The sequence below is a fragment of the Prenolepis imparis genome, unplaced genomic scaffold, assembly GCF_030444845.1.
Source record: "Prenolepis imparis isolate NDT839.2.m4 unplaced genomic scaffold, iyPreImpa1.0 SCAF_8, whole genome shotgun sequence".
NCBI lineage: Eukaryota > Metazoa > Arthropoda > Insecta > Hymenoptera > Formicidae > Prenolepis > Prenolepis imparis.
In genome coordinates this window covers 5,092,490-5,117,536 of record NW_028141166.1, presented here as the reverse complement: position 1 = coordinate 5,117,536, position 25,047 = coordinate 5,092,490, and the positions used below count along the sequence as shown (strand labels likewise).

Genomic DNA, 25,047 nt, shown 5'->3' with positions numbered 1-25,047 from the left:
AACAGTGAAATGATTAATATTACGTAATATACAGCATATCTCTCTTTTTTTCAATCGATAAACTCTGATGTCAAATTGGAATAGATCTTGGAACAGAAACGTCACATTTAGTTATGTTTAAATTAAAATGAAAATTTTGTTACACAAGTATCGTTTCATCTTATTTTTTTAAGCAATAAATTTTAAATAGAAAAAGCATTAATGACAAAAAATTCGTACAAATTATTAATACATTATGACTATTTGGGATAACAGCAGTTTATTAGACATTGATATACAGTGGATAAATAAGGGCAATTAGGTGAGTAGGCGGTATTCGAACAACATTACGTGCCAGCAAACAATCATCTTTATCTCATCGCCGCATATACTTTCTTTCGCTTCTCATTCACGTATCAACGAAGTTTTACTCGCACGCATGTACATATATATATATTTTCTCTATGTATTTATAAATGTATCTCTCATTACAGTACAGTATTCAAGGACAGCTTTCTCCTCGAAGATGTTTCGAGGCTCTTTTTTCGCTAAACACTAATCGATACTCATCTCGTCGTTTGGAAGACATGGGACTTTGTTGTTGCTTATCTTACTTCGTTATCAACTTATTGTTAGACTAATAATTAGACTAATAATTAACAATAATGAGGTCAAGAATTTTCAAGGTTGACACTATAAGTTGTCAGTAAAGGAACTTAGTTGTTTAGTTATTTAGTGTGGCTTGAGAAGATATAATTTCCTATCTCGTTAACATAATCGAAGTAAAAGATTTATTCGGTTACATACATACGTATTTCTCGTCGATGTAGACTATCGAAGAAAGCAATATTGATAAGCGTATTTGGTGCAATAAGATGTCTAAAATTTAATATACTTAGTGCAATGCAGCAGATAAAATGCATAAAAGATGGTGCATAATACATAAGAGTGCATTATACAAAAATGTGATTTGTGCAATGCATTTTTGGAAATGTGCATGGTATTTAGATATGTATACATAATACTCAATCAGAATTAAATATAAAATTTACATATATTAGAAATATTTAATTCCATTGTCAATAAATACGTAAAGTATTCATACGCAGAAGAGATACTTTATATACAAACCTTTATAATACGATTCACTAATTACCTACAAAAAAATTTGCATAACATTAGCAATTCTAAATTGTAATTATATAAATATTATATAATTTCTACTAAGTCGATACACATTTTTAAAAATATTAAAAAATGTTATATTAATACTATTGCTAATATTCGTTACATTGGCCGCATATATGTATATGTAAAGGTGTTTTATAATATATTCTGAAGGAAAAAATGCGGCACCGAACATCTCGACATATCTACTAATTATACGCAAATTAAATAATCGGGAGTCTACAGGGACGAGTATACTTTCCGTATATAAATATATCACTCTTTCCTTAAAAAACGATCATTTACACGGGAAATTGGTAAGATGTAATAATTACGAGAGAGATTCGTTTATATGAGTAGCATTGATCGCTATATGTCGGCAGTGCCAACGACTACGACTAAAATAACTCGCAACGCCGATAGAATTATGAATAATAATTAACAACAGTTCTCGATAAAATGCCTCTTTGCAGGTATCGGTTTGCTGGTCAGATGAATTGTTTAATTCATTTTCCTTTCGAAAAATACATTTTGTCTCCCCTATATGGCACATAATGATTAGAAATAAATTATTCTTGAACTCTGGATCAATAAAAATACTATTTATTCTTGTAAATGGCATTTCGAATTGGCGCTCTTACGATACAAGCTGCGAATCGTTTATTCAAAGTTGCTATATCAAAATATTTGATATTTTTTTCCACGCGATTTTAACAAAATTTTGATTTTAAAATATTTATGTCTCTTTATTTCTTCAAACGAGTAAAAAGAAAAGTTATCATAGTTTTTTTTTTTTATGTAAAAATGAATATATTTTAAGAAGAATGTGATTTTGAAAAGAGTATGAATATTTAATACTTTAAGATATTACTTTCTCTTCAATAAATTATGTTTTCTAATTTCTAGTTTTTAATTTTCCTCATTGATGCAGAGTTCAGCTCTCATACAACGCGCTCTATATGTTTTATACATTAACATACGTTTCATAGAATTGACATTGCCTGCTATAAATCCGTCAGCCAAGCGCAGTCATTTAAATACGTACGATTAACATCTTTGGCATTTTAAATTACAGAATATATTACTCTCTACTTGGGTTAATCCCTCATTAATTTCCTGGCACTAATTGCGGCTCCTTCTTCTAAATGTATTCCTCTAATTGTAAGTGTGACTTAAGCTATTTGTATACGACGGCACGACAGTCGTCGACGGAAAAGAAACGCGCCGTGAGTGTGTTTGTCAAAGATGTACATAAATACACTCATATTTCTTTAATATAGTGATATACACCTAGATATTTTACGTTTTATTTGAGTATCTCTTTTTTTTTTGTTACTCCATATTGGCGAGTGAGTTGAAATCTATAGAGTCGTTCGGTTGTAAGTGTCGTCGAACATATATATTTATATAGAATTATTGAAATAAAATGATGAACACAAACGTATAAGAAAGTGCAATAATCAATACATAATTAAAATTAGATTAACAAAATACGAGACCTTTAATATTGAAAATTGTTGCATCAATTCATTGTGACATTCATTTAATATAATCATTAGCTACATTGTGTTGACGATAAAAAAATAAATAAATTTGTTAATAGCATCGACGAATCAAGTGACAACCGTTCGCACCAATATTTGAAAAAGCATGTACGTACTTTCATGGGTTTTTTTGTGTTTTGTATTCTTAAAATCTCAACACTAAATATATATAATATATGCTTTGATATTTATATATTTATACTTTTTTCATATATATATATATATTTATATATATATATATATATATATATATATTAAATAGTATTCTTCGTTCGATTAAAACTGTTCAACAATAAATTATAATATACATATATTTTTGTGTATATAATAGATGCAGTCCATCTCGTGTGTAACGTTATATCTTTGCAAACAATCGATAAATTATAAACTCCATCAATATATACCCCAACAAAGAATAATGCAGCGTTAAATCTATTTTCTATAATGAAGAGAGCAATGTTAATTTATATATATGTCATCTATCCATAGCACGGCGATAGAAAGTTTCCATCCCGTAGCTATTCGCTGACAATAATTGTTTGCAACTTATCGTGCTACCACCGGGCACAGAACAACGCTTAGGCTCAGAGAGTTGCTTTCTTACACACAATTTACATTCTAAATATATTTTTACACCACTCGAAAATAGTGTCACTTTTTCATTCCAATGCGTCGTGAACAAACTACTAATTCTGATCAAATCGCAATCAATTTTTTCATTCAAAAGTTTGCGTGGAACCTTGATTTTATATATATAAATTTAATTTACTTTAACATGTATATATATGTATATAATTCATTTTTACACAATTTTAAAAGACCTTAAACAATTTTAATTACGTAACTATAATTCAATAATTGAAACTGCAAAGTTTCATAGACAAGAAAAAGGATTAATAAAAGTTTAAAACGTACGAATAAACTATACAAAAATTGCTAACAAATTAAATATATATTTAATATATTTAATTTAATATATTTATAAATTTAATTATGTAATTATTTAATATACATATAAATTGTAATAGTTACACATAAAAATTTATCAAAATTAACTTAATAAAGATATTATTTAAAACAAGTGTATCTATTAAACAAGTATATCTATTAAAAGTAATTTGTTAAATATAAATTCTAAACAATGTTATATACATATATTTTACGCAATTCACATTTCGAGATACAAGATTTTATCTATTGCTTCGATTAACGAGAGATAGGTAGTTTCATCACACGCATGGATATCATATCATGCATCGAGCAGTGAAAAATAACGAATCTGCATAATTTATCGGCCGGAAGCATCTTTAATTCTGTAACTTGTCACCTTTCGTTTCTCGGAGATATGCTGTGTGTTTCGTTTAAATCTAGAAAACTTATGTACTACTAATATCTTTCGATTGCTGCTGCAAACTGGCCGCAGGATAAAGAAGCATTATTTAACTACACATTGACCTTTCATTGAAACCATTATCATCGTCTTTTTCGTCCAACAATAAGATTTATATTAAATTAAATTATTCACCTGTTAATCAACGTGAAAGAATGTGTATAAAGATTTATACAAGATTACTTTTTTCTCCAATTCAAATTTCTTTCAATTCAAAATTTATAAACGCGAAAATAATTTAAAATTATTATGCCGCTAATATTTAGAAAATAATATTAATGTGTTAATCGATAAAAATAAATCAAATGAAATAAATGATTCACATAAAATCGATATTGATGAGTTCTGAAAAAATTGCAAGAACAAAATCGAGAATGTGTCGCAACGTTGAAATGAAACATACCTTCGCACACCTTGTGTTTTATTGATGAATTTTAATCTGAGCTTCAAATTTATCGCGCACACGTCTTACCTGAATGCTTTGCGAAGAATACGTTCAGATGAATCATGCGACGAATACGATTTTGCCAACGGTCAGTCGTCTAAATCACTGCATATTGTATGATTAACGCCTATGTGTGGACAGATTTCTTACAAGTCGTGACCCAACCGGTCCATCTCGGCCAAGAGGAAGTCGACGTCGGCCTCCGTCACGGCAGCACTGGAGATGATATTCCTGAAGAAGTTGGGTCGTCGATCGTCCGGCTGATAGCCGACCATCAGCGTACCAGATTGCATCATGCGGCCCTTCAAGATGGGACAAATCTGAAAGCAAACGGTTCTCTCGTTCCGAAACTTTTCCAAATAACAGATCGAAAGTTGTTTTATCTCCAGTTATCGGACAATCTAGAGCTAGATTGTTCAGATCTGGGCATCAAACGCACCTCGCCCAAAATTTTTATTCTCGCCGCGGTATGTGGCATATTTCGCACGCGCGTGGGCAGATACCAGAAGCAGACGTTCACCAATTCAGGCTCGAGAATCAGATAGTACTTGTCGGGCATTTGTTTGATTCTTCTAACCATGTACTCTGTCAGCTCCATCAATCGGTCCATGTGTTTCTCGAAGCCTTCTGTGCCCTGATAAAAAAATAATAAATTCGTCTCAATAACAATTTTATTATAAATCACTGTAGAACAATGGCTGCGTATATAACGTCACTCGAGAGAACGCAGAAGCTCGATGACGAGTAACGAGAAACACAAGCACAAAAGACAGCTTTCCGTAACAATATAATGGATTTTGTACCTTGGCGCGCCATTGCAACCAAAGCTTGAAAATGTCGTTGTGACGTCCGCATTGAATGACCTTATCGCCAGTGTCGTACCTCACGTCGTATAGCTTGTCCGTCATGAACAGATATTCCGCGGACATTTGGTTACAGCTGATCAGTAGCCCCTGCAAAGTGGAAACAGTTCTCGCTTTCAAAATATCGCATGAGAGAGAGAGAGAGAGAGAGACGGTCGCATATAATATTTTTCCGATAACGGAACGCTTCCAGAATTGTCTCGTGGTTTCCGATTGACAGGCCTTCGTTGAGGAGGAGGAAGAGAGGGTGAGGAGACTCTGTCCGGGTCGATACGACGTTTCAACACATGCGCGCGAGGAAGAAAATTCAGGATATTGAATTTACAAAATGGCGGATATGCCGTACTGATGTTACGCTCCATTATCGGTGACCATTGTTTTAAATAAGATTATCCTTTCCAGTCAAAACACACTTTAACACGTTTATAAATTTCTATGTCACACAGAAAGAACTCTTAACACACAATATTGATTCACGATTGGTTTAGATGACGTTAATTAAATGTTCTAATTAATTTCAAGCTGAAAGAAGGATTCTTTTATTACAGTTTTCCTCATTATTACTATTTAAATATTAATGCTTGATAAATTATATATAACCGAGTTAGAAATAAATTAGTACATTTTTGCAGTTCTCGCTTTTGTAAATCCTGTATGAGAAAATACAATAGGATTGTCAGAGTGTTGATGAAAACGTGGACGCCGCGCTTCAACGTCAACAGCAACACGACGGACCGACAAAAGCAGGACGCATCTCTCCCCCCGGATATCTCGCGGCAGCCGGTGCACGGAATTTTAATATCCGAAGGGGAAGTACGGAGCTAGCAATAACTGAGTCTCGCGTGGGGGGATGAACCCTCCCCGGCGCGCTGTAAGCGGGGGAACGGCAACATATGTTATCTCTTAGTTTAATTAAATTCCTGTAGTGCCGCGCGCCCCGGCACGTAGATCTACCCCTTGGAATGCGGCTAGTTGTGTCGTTGGCCTTGCACGATGCGGGAATTTCGGTATACGTTCAGTCAGAAAGAGACAGGGGAAACTCCCGAAAGTGCAACGTCTTGGACATATCGCGGATGCAGCGTCGACATTTATTTATTTCGCGAATGCCCTTTACTCGAGAGATTTATTTGTCAGCGCTTTTGATCGTGCCAGAATAAAATCATTCGATGGAAAAATGTTGGAACTTGAAAAATAAAAACGCTTTGTGTTTAAAAAGAATACTACAGTGAAGATATATCTTATTAATCACATATTTAATGTAAATCATAACTTACATCATCCTTAAAGTGAATGCTGGAACATTGAAACAAGGCTCCCATGAGTTTATGAGGGTTCCATGTCACCGAGTCAGCCCTGAAAAGTTATATATATTGTTAGAATTATATAAAAAATTTTTATTTATTGCAAAATATAATTTTTTAATTTTTCAAAAATAGAATTAATAAAAAAAAGTAAGTTACAATATTTTAATTATTATCCTAAACATTCTTAAAAGTATTATGAAATCTCTTTTATTCAATATTACAGAAAAATCCTATATATTTTTTATGGATTAAAAACGTATCTGCGCGTGGTAGTAAAGCATATCGTATGGATCGAGACTATTTAATGAACGGCATGGAAGAATTATTCTTTTTCTCGCCTTATCAGCAACCTGTCGAAGCGAGCCGCGTCGAGTTGACTGAAAAAGCCAGCCGACCTCAACTGGTCGTCAAACTCTTATCCACTCCCACGGGAACCAATAGGGGATAAAATATGAGTTATCTTTCTGCCGTGCTATGAGAGGCGGTCTATCAATTCGAGAGAAGAGCTATTAATACAGCCACGAGACCGGATTTAGCTCCCTGGTCCTCTGGGACCCACTCCAGCGGTAAAAACCTTTAACCCTTCTTAATCCTTGAAAAAGTATTATGAAATGTGAGAATCTCTACGTTCCTCAACACAAATTTGTGGTGCATTTTTAGATACTTTTAGGAGTTGTAATATAAAAAACATGCGGAAATAAAAAAAACTAAATTTTTGGTGAAACAAACAATAAATAGTAAAATAAAAGTGAGAGTAATACTTGTTGAAACACTTAGCATTTTGTAAAATTAGAATTTACTGAAATTTTTTTTTTTTATTATGAAACTTCAGCTTCAAGTATACACGTCGCGCGCTGATAAATGTTTGATACTTGGCAAGTGACATGTTTATCGTGACACTGGTCCAGCGTGTCGGTTGAATGCTCTGTAGATGATGCGAGGGTATTCTTGAAGCACCCTTGAAGCACGATTCGTGTCGTTAACAGATGCCGTCTATTATTCACTCGTGTGCATCTTCTTCTATGTTGCAGATTGTCACGTTTTTATTTTATTCCAAAACTCATGCAATGTTTTCTTTCCCTTTCTTTCATACAATTATATGTTAATTTTCGTTTTTAGTGAATTATCTTTATTCTTCGTAAAAAATAAACAGAATATTACTTAAAACATATTTATAAGATTGTCGATACTTCTTTCAACATGTAAAAAATATATATAAGTAAAATAAAATATATATATATATATATATATATATATACATAAGATAAGATATTTTTTATTTTATATTTAAACAAACATTAATATATTGAATTTTAAAGTTGTCTAATCGAAGAAGATAAAAAAGATTTGCAATACATTGTATTTGTTCAAATTATTTCCTAGTTTATCATTATTTATAATTAATATTAATAATAAATAAAAATTAAATAGATAGAATATTTTATACTGCATCTTTTACGTGTCCAAAATTATCATAACTTTCCATGATAATGAGTAATAATTCGATAAAAAATCAGACACAGGAAATGTTCTTCGCCACATAGATTTTACTTGAGAAGCGTGTATAAAGTACGAGTGATTAATGAGATTCACAGCTGGAACTGGCGCGCATGGCACCCTTCCATACGCTTTTAAATTCATCTGAGGTGCCAACCCCAAAAGCCGCGCGATATATATTACAGGGAATGTTAATTACCCGCACCCTTAACGTGTGATACGCGTAGACTGTGTGCAAAAGTTCTATAACGCGAACTTTACGCTTCTGACTCGGTAATGATCAAGACAAAGTTGACAAAATTTAATTCCTATCGGAATGTAGATATATTATATGTTCTCGTAATACAAAGATGGATTTTATATGAAAAATTCAAGTCAAATATTTTCTTTAAAAATCGAAGAAGATTAAAAATTATTTTTGTAATAATAAGAATTAAATAATAATAAGCTCTTTTCAAGAAATTAATGGTAAAGTTGAGAAACTTGTAATTAAGAACTTGAAGTTTCTTTGATTTGAAGAAGATTAAACAGGTCTGTCTCTTTCTAAATGAGTTGGAACCTATATATATATTTTTAACTACACGGTTTTGTTACTTTGTACTTTATATTTTCGAGCGACTTTAACCGAGAATGTAAAATCACGGCATCCATTCTCGATTCTACGCAATCTGGAGCGGGAACGCGACGGGGAGTGAAGAGGACCGTCCAGAGGATGAGGAAGGCCGTTCTCTTTGTACGAGTTTAATCCAGCATTGTCAAGGCACCCGCTTTTATTTCAGTTCTTGCGGAGGGAAGACGCGATGCTGGCATGGCATGGCACAGCGTCGCGTCGCGTCCATGTAAAAGGAGAGTTCTGTTCCACAAATGTGCTCCAGGGAACTGATCCAGCTGTTGCTCGTGCGTCGGATCTTTCTCGGTGCGCCATTCGTTTGCCATTTTAATCAAGACTTCCAGGAAGGAAGTAACCGTCGCGGTACAGTCCGCGCAGAAAAATCGCGAATACACGCTATATCTGTCATCGAAAAATAATGCACGATAGTCTCCAAGTAAATTTTAAATATTTTTAGTAAAATATACATCGGAGAAATTTCGCGACATAAATAGAAATTGAAAAACGTCTCAATGATATAAAATTGTTATAATTTAAATACATTATAGTCGTCGTATCATATCATTGTCTATTAACAATAATAGATAAGGTATATTTCTTTTTACTTATCAACAGTTCGAAATATAGTGACGATTGACGGCTTGCTATCTCTTTTTGTACATAAATCATTCCCGAGGGACTTCTCGCACCGATTTTCAGGTCAGGGATTGTGTGTTGTCGAATCGAGGGAGCAGATGCGCCTGGATGCAAATCGTGGATTAATCTCGCCAACCCCATACGTGCCTCGTACCCCTGACCCCTATCACAGCTCGAAGGGTTCCATTGCGTTCGTATAGATATACCAGATGAATCAGAAGTCGTGGATTTTCTCGCGCGAATACGGATTTTTAATAGAACTTAAAATTAACATTTCCTATTCAGATAGTCAGTGCAATATCTTCCTAAAAATGTCTCAACATTACATTTAAATTTCAAAAACTACATCTTAAAAATATTTTTATATATTTGTGATATATAAAAGATACGCGATACTCGCTTTTCAATAATTAATTGTTCAAATTTCTCATATATTGCTAATGTGTGCAAGAAGAAATTATTCTGAGGCAATCTGATGCCGGCCCCTCGTAGCATCCTAATCGCGGTTTATGCGAGCAATACATTATGGGCTGACTGCCTTCGACCATTCTCATGTAAAATCATTTTCAGCCCGGCGTTCGAATCGCAGTTACCTCGAAAGGGACGTATTGATTTTATATTCCACATATACGAGGTACATTGGGTTTTTTAAAGGAGTCTATCATAACTAAGCCTACCTAAGCTCCAATAAACTATAAAATACATATACGAATTAAATCTTCCTCATACGTAGGTATATGTGTATTTACGATATTCAAACTGAATCGCGGAAGTAAATAAAATTTGCATAAAACACAACAATATATCAAAGTATACATTGCAAAAACAATAAGCATGTAAAACAACAGTATTTAATTTATAACAGTAAAGGAAGATATTATAGAGTATTTTAATTAAAAAATTATTAACAGGATTTATAATTTTTTAAATCATAACTCAGCTCTTGACTTCTTGGCTCGATACGCAAAGAAAATAAATCAAAATAGATATCAATATTTATATTAGCACTCACCGTTCGATGCCAGACAACCTCGGATGCCTATACTTTCTCGACAGAAGCAGTCCACCACCCCAAGCCGCCTGGAACAAAAGTTTAAAGAAAATTACAGAAAATTGAATATACAATATTCGATAATGCGAGCAATTAACTTGAAAGACAACACAATAAATAAGCAAAATGCAGGATTCCGCGTTAAGCGTTTCGTAATCTCTGACTTAGAGTTTCCCTGCAGTTCGCCTGTGAGTGTCGTATCGGAACTTCTGCCACTTCCCGCATTTATTATTTACGTTAAGGCTCTTACGCGTTTGGCATTTACAGCTTAAGCTGTGTTTGGATGGACTTGATTGCATAAGCGCATCTGATTTGAAAGGAGTCTTACTGCCTAAGTGAGAATATCCCTCAAAACTCTTCAAACTAATATTCTCTTTTATTAATTATTATATCTATTCTTTTATGCAGTTTTTAATTAAATTTAAAAATGATATATATTTTTATGTATTTATTTATATATTTTTCATGTATTTGTGATTATAATATATAGGAAAAATTGCTTGCGATTTAAAATAGATATTGTTTTACCTAAAGATGTCAATATTATTTATTATCTCTAGATAGCGCTAATGTTATATAAATTTAGTTTAATATTCAGCATAGAAAATACACACATATGTATATGTACTTTGATATTTTTCGTCATTTATTTTTGAAAAGAACGATACTTACGTCGACATGCAGCCAGAGCTTGTATTTTTGGCAGATATCAGCGATTTCCGGGATCGGATCGAACGCGCCAATAACCGTTGTGCCCGCAGTGGCATTCACGAAGAACGGTATGTGACCTTTGGCCTTACGCTCCAGAATTGATTCCTCCAACTTCGATGGAATAATGCGACCGCGTTCATCGCTAGGCACCATTACGCAGTTATCCGTTCCGAGGCCGCAGACGGAAGCGCATGATTTCACAGAATAATGGCACTGCAGACATTAATAATTCACACATCGTATCATAAACGGCTTAATCAATTTTCTTGCTCTACGACTTACATTCAATTTACTTTGAAAAACTCACACAAATTGGTAACGATTTTATTTTATTATAATATATTTATTATTTATTTTGATATAATATATATAATTTATTTATAAATTTCGTACTTTCTTATGCAATTTCTTTTTATTTTTAGGCAACAAAGTTAAAACTTATAAAAGTTGAAACTTACTAAATGTTAAAGAGTTTTCGAAAATAACGCAGACTGCGGATAGTTTTATCAATTATTCAAATTTAAGTGTACCTGATCGGACGTAAACATAACCAGCTGTCCTCCAATAGCAGAGAGCCCCTTTTCCTTATAGTACGGGAACATTTTATGCCTGGCCGCAAGAAAGGCGTAAAGATTGCTAATAGATCCTCCTGGAGCGAGAATAGAATCACCGCAATTCCAGCCTATGAGTTCGCGCATTTTTTCCAGGACGACATGTTCCATTAGAATGAAAACGGGAGCGATCTCGTAGGTAAACATATTCGTGTTCGCTGTCGCGGTTAGCCACTCGCCGGCCATGGACACTAAATCGAGGCCGCATGATAATTGATTGAAGAAATGTGGATGTCCTGAAAACAAGGGAAAAAGGGATTTCTTTAAAAAAAAAAGACTATCATATTTCTATACAATTTTCCTGACTTGGTAGAGAATTTCCCCAAAGTACGTATTCTTGTCGAAAATTATGCAAATTATGCAACGAAGAATTAATTACCCGGCGTGTCGCTGACAATAATTAATAAATCATTCCGCCTCGATCGCGGCTGCACTGATTGTTGACAAGTGGCTCTTAATAGCAAAGTAATTAATAACTCTGACGTGGCACGTGTTCGAGTATTATTATGTTACACGCGACCGCGCCATAACGCGTAAGCCAAAGGCACGTTGGAGAAAAGGCGGCTGGAGAGAGAGAGAGAGCTTTAAGCTCTTCCAGAGTACATTGTCATCCGCTCGGCTGAACATCGCGCGAGGATCAGGCCTAATGCTTCTGTTCGATGGGATCCCAGCCTTCTGATGCAACTAGGGGAGCGGAGTATTTTATTCTCCATCTCTTTCTCAGACATAAATGCGTAGCTATGTCAGCCTCTCCTAATCCGTTATTTGCGTTACGCATTAAACGTATTTACTTTAAATCAAAATAAGTACGTCCATTTAAAAAATGCGAAGAATCTGTAAAATACAAAGGAAGAAAGGAATATGTGAGTATCGAAATTTAAGAAGAATTATAGAAGAATATTATTCCCATGTTTCCTCCCATGTTTCATCCGGAAATAATCAATGAAACAGACCGAGTATAGAGGAACCCTTCGAGGAGCACCGACACCTTTTGGGATAACGCAAATCCCTTGATCCTTGAAATATGATGGATTCACTTCATTGAATATCCGGTATCGAAAAGACTTTGACCCTTATGCGTTCGATATTCTTATACTTTTTGCACAATACACATGCGCTAACGTCATTTTGTACAAAAATAAGAAATATAAAAAAATTTATAAAGATTTTTTATCATGAGAACTAATCAAAATTATTTCAAATATATGATATATGTTGAAATGAGACGAGCAGAAATTTTTGTTATCCATTTATTGCCTATAAATCCATTAATTTTCTGATAAATAATTTTTTTGTTTTATCCAATAATTAATATATGGCATCCTCTATAAAAGACGTTTTTCTTCTACTTCGAGCTTGAGATTTGCCGCCCAACAAAATTGAATCGACATTAAAGGCCTGGAAGGATAATCTCCGATTCTCGCCAAAGAACGAATCATGTGTTTCCATTAAAAGAATTCCATTAATGGAGAACAAAGTGCATAAGTAACAAATGTCCTGGATTTTTATCATCACTAGAATTTACTAGAAATATATTTTCCGTTCTGAAAACTTGCATCGACTAGAAAGATATTGCAAATATGTTTAGTTCTTCATTCAACTTGCTAACAAAGTCTCAACTAATTCTCTTAAATGATCAGATCTAGAAGGATAATCTCCGATTCTTGCCAAAAAAACACAAATCACGTGTTTCCATTAAAAGAATTCCATTAATGAAGAACAAAGTAAGTAGCAGCGAAAGTCCTGGATTTTTATCATCACTAGAATTTATTAGAAATATATTTTCCGTCCTGAAAACTCGCATCGACTAGAAAGATATTGCAAAAAATTTAGTTCTTCATTCAACATGCTAACAAAGTCTCAACTAATTCTCCCAAATGATTATCGAATGATCGATCGACGTAAGAAGTATCAACGAGTCCGACGCGAAAACCACCATATCAGACGGTGAAATTTGAGCCGTTTGCCGTACTGTTATTCGCAATTATCTCGGTCCGTGGGTCGTGGCACGCGTCCGGTCGAGGGGTCCGGTGCGAGAAGACGATCTGCTCTCTCTCTCCCTTTTTCTGTCTGGCAGGAGCGACAGAATCGCATCGCGACTAAGGGTGGAGCAGGATTCGATGGTCCGAAGCGCCCGCATTTTGCGCGTCACACGCGTCGCTGCTCGACTAGATTGTTTGCAGAGGCTCTCAAACGAGTAGCTACCATCCGTCCAGGAAAAACAAACAAGGTGCGGCCAACTGATGCAAAATAAGCCGCTTTTCATTATGTAGATGTAGATCTGTGTCGCGGTTTCGGAATTTTGCGCGGACATGCTTGACATTCTCTTGCGAAAGCTGCATTATGTAGTTATTCTCATCAGCGGATGATCTAACCATTCATTCTTAGAAATCATCAAAGATTAGCTTAAAATATTTTGATATTGTGCTGTATAAATTACATTTTCCAGATTACATAATTTTTGCATATAGTCTCACGTTTGGTTTCTTATTTCTATAATCGTACTTATATAGAGATCTCGATTTTCAGCTGCTACAATAAACGATTTGTCTCAGCCGGCAAACGTTCTTCGTCTAGCTATCCAGAGAATCATTTTCCGACTAATTTGCTCCTGCCCTCGCGTAGTCAGGAGAAAGAGAGAACGCAAGGAGAACCTGCTCCGAGCAGGCTGCGGTGATATATTATAGGGCTCGGGATTTGTATGGAGCGAAGTGTGTAACTCGGGTTTAACATTAATGCCGCGCGATCAATCATATCGCTCATAAGGAAGGAAACATTGTGCCTGGCATTGCTGTTATATTACTTCTATAGAGAATTTTGCAAAATTGTTGTCATAATATGCTACTTTTATGCATCATTTTGTTTAAGATATATAGTAACTTTCTACATATTTTATTATCCGGAACATAAAAATATTTTATCTCTGAAAAATTAAATACGCTATAGTTATATCAAGAATTTTATTTAAAATATATCTTATTTGAGAAAACATTATTGTTTTAATAAATCTTTTAGAATTATCTCTTTCCGATCGGATGCACCTGCAGCGAATGCAATGCACTTTTTATGCCTACGAGCAAACAAATACGCTGAATGTTTTACACGACCGGTATGCTCGATTTTTTTCAACGGGAACTCATCATCCCGTGTGATACGGCGTTTTTCGCATTCCATGACGAACCGATTTGCGCATTCCGCCAACTATCGATATCAATTTAAATTCCTCCAACGCTGCACCCCGATGCTTTCCCCGATGCGCTAAAGCTTCGCGAAATACCCCTGTATCGTAGCGTAGTGCACCACCCTCTGTAACCGGGTTTCGCTCCCTATTTACTGTTTCCCCTCGACCCTACTGAGAAAAATCGTGTAGAAATGGCTCTTAATTACACCAATCCTATTGAATTCGCTACTCCATGCAGCCACGTACATATACTTAAATATAATAGCAATAATAGTGCCTTTTTATAATTAGGGGAAAGTATGCTAAATCGTACTCCCTAAGGTAAATATTAAAATTGCAATAAAACTATCAAAGAAATGATAAAATTTTTGTATTCATTTGAAATTATAATTCTTTGTCAATAATATATGCTAAATATTAACATAAATTTATCATCATTTCATATCGTAAATTAAAAGAAAAATTTTTAAAAAGTAATATTAGGTACGATTTACAATACCGATTTGCTAAATTGTACCCATGAGTTTTAAATCGTATCTCTAACAATAAAATTAAAAAATTGTAACAAAAATAAAGTTTCATTTTCGACAAAAGTTCTCAGTCTGCAACAAAATATATCTATAAGAGTGTCATATTTATAATAATAAATTCTCTTCAAAAATTTAACAAAAATATTTTTTCTATCACATAAAAATATTAATAAATATAATCTTAATATAATTATAAAATTTAATAATTTAATATTTTCTTCAGTTGTTCATTTAAATACATATAAAGAAAAAAAATTAATGCTTAAATAAAAAAATTAATTTAGTAAATCGTACCAGTACGATATAGAAAAAAGTTAGTGATACGTTTTATCAAACTTCCATTACTTTGTCAAATTTGTGAATAAAAAAATAATTTTTAAACATTTTGCCGATTTTCAACGCTTCCGTATACAGGAATAAATAAGATGAAAAAATGCTTTAATAATAAGTTTAATTGCTTATCTTCCTCAATGTGATAACTAGGCACGGGCTGCCGAATATTACATGAAAATCACACAAAATAAATTTATGAACGTTACTCATCAACGGATCGCTTGCGAAGGAAACAAACATTGCGGCATTTGAGTGAGGTATTTTAATTCTGTTTAAGAAATACAGTAGAGATACAACTTAACGAACGCGAACGGTATGATTTAGCATACTTTCCCCTAGATAATTTAAACTTGAACAATTATGGATTCTAATAATTTCGTATAAAATAATTATAAAAAAATTATGTCTATTGCATGAGTACCTACTTTAGTATATGATTCTATGAATGTCGCTCTTATATAATAAACTTGTGATCGTTTAACAATACAAAAGTAATTGCAAAAGTCATTTATATTTTAGATTTCCACCTATCATATGTTTTTCATTATTGTTGCATCATCAAAAATATTTTTATTACTGATATGTGTTATCAGAACTAATATTATAATATTATATCGCGATTTCTGTCGATATATATATATCTACTAACAGATTTTTCTTCGCGATCGTTTTCACTTCTATTATTGTATATCCTTCAACATACTTTTCATGTGTCCATTCTTTCAAAAGCGATTTTATATCGACACACACACATCGATTGATATTCTTAGAGAAAGGACGTTTTCCTGGCGGTCGAGGGTAAACCATCCTCTCAAACCCGATATGCGAAGGGCTCTCGAATTTTGTGGCATATAATCTAATAACGAGTTTTTGTCGGCACGTATCGTGTACGCGCCCTTTGGTGACGAGGGGGATGATCACGTGCAGGCCCTCGCTTCCTTTTACACTGCAGACAGACCGGATTCCTCCTGGCCTAAGTTTAGTTAGGTCTGCTCCATTGTGCATTACCATCCATTCAAGCTGGTAATCGAATCCTACTGAGATAGCGAACTTTCGCACGTCGAAAGGGAGATTTGCGGTTGACTTTTGGTATTTTGCCAAGCCGCTGTATCACAATCTAGGCGTTCGGACAGATTTGACGCTATTGCCGCGATATTTCCGCGAACTGAAACTCGCCTCGATTCTACGAACACGTTTATTTTGCTTCTCACATTTTATTGAAAATTAAACTATGCACGAGCTAAATAATCCGAAGGATTTATTAAATTCTGCATGACTTATAAAATTTATGAGAAAAGATTTGCGAAACTAATTAAAAATTTATATGGAAAATAATTAAAGAGAATTCGGTTAGAAAAAAATATTTAAATATATGATACATATTTAATTATATTTTATGTTAAAAAGAATGATTTATTATTATTTATACTTTCTATCAATTAATTAAAATTTCATTAAATGTGACGTACATCTCGTTAATACTTGACAATTAAATACAAAATCTTATTTCACGTATTCAATCACCCTTTAAAAAACTGCGTGATAAAAATAACGAACGTAGCTTTATCTAAAAAAAAATGTCTTATGGAATCTCTTTTGGTCGCACGAAACGTGACATAGCACGTGGCACGAAAACGTGACGCGGAGATATCTCTCAGTTTTGAAAGTTACTACGTATACCCCTGCCGATTTATTACAAACACTGTGTCAGTGTGTTTATTTCGAGGGTCGGTCGATGGCCGTCGGGCTTCATTGCCGATGTCTGTCGCCACCTTATCTTTGCTCCTCTGCGAGAGTGTATGTTAAATTGAATATGAAATTATGTGGCTTATCGCCCTCGGGAATAGGGACGTGCGATAGCGCAGTGTTAAAATGCTCCTCCTGACGTAGGGGTATCTGTATTTTTGCCCCATTATCTCAAGAGCGTTCTGCATCTCACGTTTCACATTGACGCGAGTTTTAAAATAATTTTGATTTATAAATTTTTACATTAGAAAGTGTTTTGAAAAATAAATCTATGTGAAAATTACTTGAAAATATTTAAAATTTTGTTACTTTATAAACATTTAAAATTATTTATAACTAAATAGAATAAGTAACATCTCTTTTTGCATGAAATATAAATTTAAAATTGTTTGAAAAATTATTTTATGATTAAGATTTCGATATAAAGGCCGTAAGAACCAGATCGACGAAAGAAAATGTAAATATTTATGTCAGAATATATGTTTGCTTCTGTGTCTCGACTGTTACACGTTTAAATCCCAAAACATTTCGAGTTATTTCGATCGAATGAAAAGTTTTCCTGTCACATATGTGTTTTTAATATCTCTCTCTCTCCAAAATACTCTCTATCAAAAGACAAATTCATGATTTAAACTTGCAAAGTAATACAAAATTGCTTCACAATATTTTTATTAGATATTTTCATATTGTAAAGAAATTCTTAAAATATGTTATGAAAGAGAAAAGAATAGAAGAAATAGAAGCTTTTAATTTTGTCGTTTTTAGAATTTGTTATTTTTCGAATGATAATTAAATTTTCGATTAATTTTAACAAGTATCTTATTATATTTTATAACATTATTTTACGTTTTAATACATTTTTATATTTATTAATATTTATAAAATTTGTTAACAGTTGTGATTCAATTGCAGAAATAATTGATTAATCAAAAAATGTTAGATTAAGATTGCGCGTTATTCATTCTGGTATATATAGAAAAGAATTTAAGCTTTGTATACGTACTTACCTGTTTTCACTTGATACTTTAAGGTCATGGAACAATCCAGTAGGAGTTGTTGAAGAGTCAATCCGGTATCAGGTATTTCCAGATCGAGCAGACGCATCATGTCGTCGGGATGATGAAAATCGAGGACCTTCGCATTTCTATCATTCGTTGATTTGATGAAGTCTAGCAAGATATCCACTACCTTTATCAAGAACTCTTTAGTCGCCGGATAGCCTTCTGCATTTTGTGGCAGAATGTCTGCGAACAAAATAAGAATATAGAGCACGAATCTCTCATACATATTCTAATAGATGATGTTGCGATATGCGATAATTATTTATCAATGTAAAAATTTAATAAACATTTATACATTTATGCATAAATTTTGATTAGAATAGTAATATTGTTAGTAAGTTTTTCCAAACAAATAAGGATATTGTGTAAGAATATTGTCTTTACAATATTTTCATATATATATATTTTGTAGATTTTTTTCTTTTTCTTTAAAAAACGAATAATGATAATTCATGCACAATACGATGCAACAGCTACGATAACTCTCTAATTGTTGGGATCAAGTGAAATCTCTTCTACAGCGATATCGATTAAAACATTTCTTGACAAGATTCCTTTCGGCTGTTCATTTCGTTGATCGACCTACCATCATGACTTAGACGTCATCCTCGAAGATAATGCGCGATTAGAATGATTTCACCTCATCAAACAATTGAAAGTATAGACCTATATTGACACACTCTCACTTGTTTGGTGGGATGACACCATCTTATTCATGTTGTTCTTCTTTTTTCTGCTCACAGTAAATTCTTCGTGATATCATGACGCCATCTTTAATGTTATAGCATGCAATATACTATTACGAAAATCATGCCATACGGTTACATGCTTTTGCAAACGTAACAAATATAAATTCAAAAGAAGAACAGCAGACAAAAATCTAGAAGATAACTTTACACACAAAAACACACCCACATATACATATATATGTATATATGTATATATAATATTATGTCAAATCTCTCTTATAGATGCGAGACAATGAAGACAGGACAAAGTCCTTGCAGTGGAACATTTCAATGTACTCGTGATAAATCCTCGGCAAATTGAACTGTCCTTCTATCGCGGAGCGACCATAAAATATCCCATGGAGTAAACCACCCCTCGTCTCTCTCATTGCATTAAGGTGATCCCATGGATAAACAGCCAAGCTACTATAAGACTTGGCTTTCAAATTATTATTTAGCATTTTTAAGACGGGGAAGCGCAAACGAGACTTTTTAAAAAGATATGAAATTGTATCCTTATTTTCTCTTTGTTTTTATTCGATATACAATTCAGAGACATTAAATACTATTATTTTAAATTACAATTAATTCCCATAATGAGAGAGTTTTTATTAAAAATTTACAATTTTTACAAACACGCTACTGATATTTCTTAGTTTAATGAATCTAATTTTTTCTATCAAATAATATAATTTGTAAATCTTTGATAGAACAATAAGAATATTTGAACAAAAGCTGACAATTAAAAAAAATTTTTTTAAATAAGTTTGTTCGTCAATATATTTCTTTCGTAAAAAACGCTTCTCATCAACCAACAAAAAGATTCCTTTTTAATGATTGTAAAAAGAGATTGTGCTAAATAAAAGTTGAATGAAAAAAGGAGGGCGTACGAAAACTTATAGTAAATCGCCTTGAGCCTATGGTTAGACAAGGGAAATCCCCGGCTTCCAACAGTCAGATCCAGCTAATCCAGCTCCATCAATCTAATGTCCAAAGACCTCCGCTTTTTTTCTCGAGGTTTATAACACTCTTCGAGACACAAACAAGTTCGCAGTTATCGCAAAATTTAATTAAACGTTAAAATAAATATTGTTTAATTCGTATTTTCTTCATCCATAAATTATTTCAGTCAAAAACACAACAGACTATCTACTGTAAAATATTTGCGTATAACAATATTTTTATCTAGATAAGTGCATAAAATGCGATATTAGTTTATATGTGTACTATAAGTCTAATCTTTATGCGAAAGTCAGTTATCTCGCAGAGTGTATCGAGTGTTGTCGAGTGTATCGCTCAGTTCGGACTCAATATATCTATCTTCGCGTATAGTCATTCGGCACCAGATGTGTCTAGACCCTCGCATTTCGACTTTAATCAACGCGTCTTCTGGGGATTGTTACACGCGGCAATTAGTCACGCCGATTTATAAGCCGGATTACGACCTTAATTTATAGTAATACTGCTGCAGATTTCGCGTTACGACGAAATTTTCGTAAATCCACGTATATATTATTTGGAAAGAATATCATGGAAAGAATTATCACTCGAGGTGAGAATCCATTAAAAAATAATCTGAAATTCTACGAGCGGCACGCGCATGTCGTTATCGCCCGCTAACACTTCCCAAACGGCGAAGATGACAAACCCCTTTCGCATCCCTGCGGCGTGTAATCTGTCCTCAGCCACTCGACGTCTACCAACCTCTTTGGAATAATTCTAAATCCTCTATTATTATGCACCCTTCCGACGCACAGGCCTCGCGAAATCAGGACAATATTGTGACGCTCGGATTTTGCCCTCGAAAAGCCAAGTCGAGATTCGCGTAATGTAAAATGTACCCACGATATAATTTGTCCTTCTTAAATTTTATACATCACAGCCGGATGATGTCGACATATCACTATATATAGATCACATCTTTATATATAGATCACACGGAATAGAAATTATAAATAATCGAAGAAGTTTTCATGCAGCACACAATTATTAATTATGTTAGAAAATAAAACTCTCTCGTGCAATAATATTGAAATAAAAATTGGTTAACTATAAACTCTCATCACTTACCCGAGTACTTCAAGTTGCAATGCTCCTTGGAGAGCGAATAGGTGTTTTCGGAACTCATTAGTCTGGTAGGTGAATGCGTTCGTGCGAAATTCTGAAATCCAAAATAACGAGAATTTTTCTTCTTCTACGCTGTACTCTGCATTTATATAATATTTGCATTAGGTTGACTGTCCTGGCAAATATTAAAGTCGAATGTTTTATCGAAAAGCTTTTTTTCAATCAACAGAAATTTAATTTGCTCACATAAAAATATATATAATCATATCAAACAGCATTATAAGTATTGTCGCTTGCTAGAAATCAAGAAATTAACACAATTAGCCTAAGAATCACTAAATAGAATTCAGGGACCCGGACCGAACCGGAAACCAAAACCGATAACTGTTTTTCCATAATCGTTTTTTTAATAGAACCGAAACCGTAAACCGTATTGAAATTCCTAGTTTCCTCAAAAAACTGCTGATACGGTCGTTCTGATACATCCTATATATATATATATATATATATATATATATATTTTCATGTATAATATGAATAAGTGTTGTTTATTTATATGTCATAAAAATTAATAATAATTTTTTAAAGTAATATAATTTAGAAATTAATTTAATTAGAAAAACGAAAAGTAAAAATTTTAAAAACCGGAACCGTAACCATAAAAAAATCGTAATTTAAACAGTTTCGGTTTCCTTGATTTATCAAAAAACCGAAACTAGAACCGGAACAGTTATTATTATATTTTATTAAACCGTAACCGAAACCCTAATTTGTTTCGGTCCGGATCCCTGATGGGATTACATGAAAATCACTGATGTAGATTTCGTCGACAATGTTTTCACCAACACTATCTTCGTAGATACCCAATTTGGTCAACATGTATTAATCGATGTAATCATTCACCACATTCACTTCTGTGTCTCATCCTATTAAAAATTTAAGTTTGAAAATAAAATATCCGCACAAAACAGGTTGAACTATTCCCTTACGAACGACGATAAATTCTTGATCAAATAAAAGAACATAATTAACATGTTACCAGTGTGTAATATTTGATGAAATGAAAGTATTTAATGAAGACATTGTCGAGCTCACTAAACGAACAGACGTGATGAACGATGTGGATGCCTTACATATAAGTATTCCTTGATTGCTGTGATTTTAGTGCCGATCATTTGCACATTGTCCATGTCTCTGCTTGTGTCCCTCGCCTCAACAGTCCCTACAACAATCAACAACAGGTTCCGCTTCAGTCACGACGTACTGCGGCGTCGAGTCTTGGGCGAGTTTTAGCGAGATTGCGAAATTGTTAAGCGAAATTGCCATCGCCTTGGCAGCGCGATAGGCTGAGCGACCGAAGAAACATGGACAGAGAGCAGATTTTTTTGTCGTCTTTCTTAAATTAACTTCTAAAACACAGAACATTCTCATGACTACATTGAAAAATTGCAAGTTTCTAATTAATGCAAAACTAAATTTCTTTCTCAATCAAATATAAGTAAGTAAGTTTCAATCACGATAAAGCAATAATAGTAGTAATATTTATTAGCAGCCTAGACACATACAAAAAAATAGGCTACTAATGTCATATATAGAAAGTATATATAAAAAAATAAAACGTTACAAGATTTAAATAGCAATTAATAGAAGATAACAAGAAAAAAAAGAGATTACAGGAAAAAAAAAATATTTACATAAAGAAAAATTAGAAAAAAAGAACAATCTGAATTTAACGCTAAAGGTATAAAAATAATAGAGAATGTAGAAAAAGAAATTAAAAAATGATAAAATAAAATAATATTAGTAGAAGTTACTCGCAATGTAATGTCAAATACACAATTCTATTAAAATATATGTAGATGTACGACTGAAAGGCCCTTGAATGCGCTAAAAGTCAGTTTAAGTTTTAAAGAAAAACAATTGTATAAAGAAATTCTGATAAATAGAGACGCCGGAGAAATAGATAAGGTTTAGTTATTTGACAATTATCGTGAACACTAAAAATTGATGAACTCGCAAGTATAATGAACACTAAGATTGAAGATAAGAAACACACACACGTACACGTAAACGTACACACACATACATACAGCTCGTGAAAGTTAATTAGTTTTAAAGTTGTTATTATCTCAATCATAAGAACATATGACCGTACGATAAGCAAATTTTTACAGATTATCGAACTATCGATTGCACTTTGTGTTCTGAGTAATTGGACAATAGTCTTCATGATTTTCTTGAGCAACGTTTTTTGCTCTCTGAATCAATAGAGCGGTCCTGGGATATTGAGAAGCTGGAGAAAATTTAAAAGACATCCACCAATTATACAATAATAAAACATGCAGAAGAAAATACAGAAGAGAGAGTGAGTGATTATGAAAAACTTGGTACGCAATTAATAAATGTATTCGAAGAAAATATAATTTAATGTTGCATTAAAGTGTTGAATGCTGTTATCAAATCAATAGCTTTTTTTTATTTTGAAGTAGAGAAACTCACGTATATATAATCTATTTTAAGGGAAATAATCTATTAAAGTAAAATATCGAAACAGAGATAGGGCAGTTCCCATAAAAAAATGTTAATTCAACAATTTTTGAAAGATTAGTTCAAGATATTGTTAGTAATAGCTTTTCATTTTGCACTTAAAATTTTTCTTATATATTTACAAATTAAATAGTTTTTAACTTAAATTATATTCAGCAAAAGTTTATGCTCTTTGATCATTTTGACAGTCGATTCGAAGGAACTCTTATATATCTCTAAATAAACGATTTTGTTCAGATTTTGTTAATATTTGAATAAATAATATATTTTTATATTAAAAAAAGATTTTCATCACGCCGAATAATAGATATACATATAATCGAATGGATTATAGATCTATTATAAGATACATATAATAATAAAAACATTAAATTGCACTATATTAGCTAAAGCTATGAATTATTTAGTAAAAATGAATACATTGATTATCACATGTCAGAAGAAAGATAAAAATTATAAAGTCGATATTAAACACTAAGAATTTCAACTATGATTATTTTGTTTCTATAAGAATCACACACATTATATAGGATAATATTTTATCGGTAGCAAAACATTGTTATAGACGTATTAAAATTTTATTATCAACTAGCCAATCTATTGTATTTTTCAACAATCCATTTAAAATTATTTACTCTCCAAATTCTTTCAAAAAAATTACATTTTAATTCCGGTTTACTGTATCTTTTTTTTTTGAAAAATATAAAATACAAATTATCAAATTTTGAAGCATTCCTCGATAATTCTAAAACACATATTACATCGAAAGTTAATTTAAAATAAAAGAAAAATAATCTACTTACGAATGCAACTTTCATCCGGTACTCACCTAATCCCGTTTGGTTCTTCGCCGAGTTTTCTTCGTGGCTTGATTTGCGGTCTCAACGAGGGCTAAGTTTTGCTTCGCAGCGAGCGTAGGCTTTAAGGGTGGAATGCCGACGAAGTGGCGCAGCAACGACGGGCTTCGGGGTGGTTTCCAAGGGACTGCTTCGTGCCGAAAACGCCTGGACGATTCTCGAGCTTCGGCCTGACTCGGCCTGCCTCGA

At 33.1% G+C, this 25,047-nt stretch overlaps 1 protein-coding gene across 2 annotated transcripts; it reads right to left on the bottom strand.

Annotated features, from left to right (window-relative positions):
- Nucleotides 1-242: 242 nt before the first annotated feature.
- On the bottom strand, nucleotides 243-25,047 carry Gad1 (glutamate decarboxylase). Of its 2 annotated transcripts, XM_083043443.1 has the most exons (11): nucleotides 24,831-25,047; nucleotides 22,588-22,676; nucleotides 21,458-21,548; nucleotides 18,606-18,842; nucleotides 11,728-12,044; nucleotides 11,159-11,410; nucleotides 10,448-10,515; nucleotides 6,663-6,741; nucleotides 5,329-5,478; nucleotides 4,965-5,159; nucleotides 243-4,845 (listed from the first exon to the last, which is right to left on the bottom strand). In XM_083043443.1, the coding sequence occupies exons 2-11, from the start codon at nucleotides 22,642-22,644 to the stop codon at nucleotides 4,672-4,674; spliced, it is 1,620 nt and encodes a 539-aa protein (XP_082899569.1). In that variant the 5' UTR covers nucleotides 22,645-22,676; nucleotides 24,831-25,047; the 3' UTR covers nucleotides 243-4,671. The 2 variants fall into 2 exon arrangements, with proteins under 2 accessions (XP_082899569.1, XP_082899570.1); XM_083043444.1 differs by lacking the exon at nucleotides 22,588-22,676.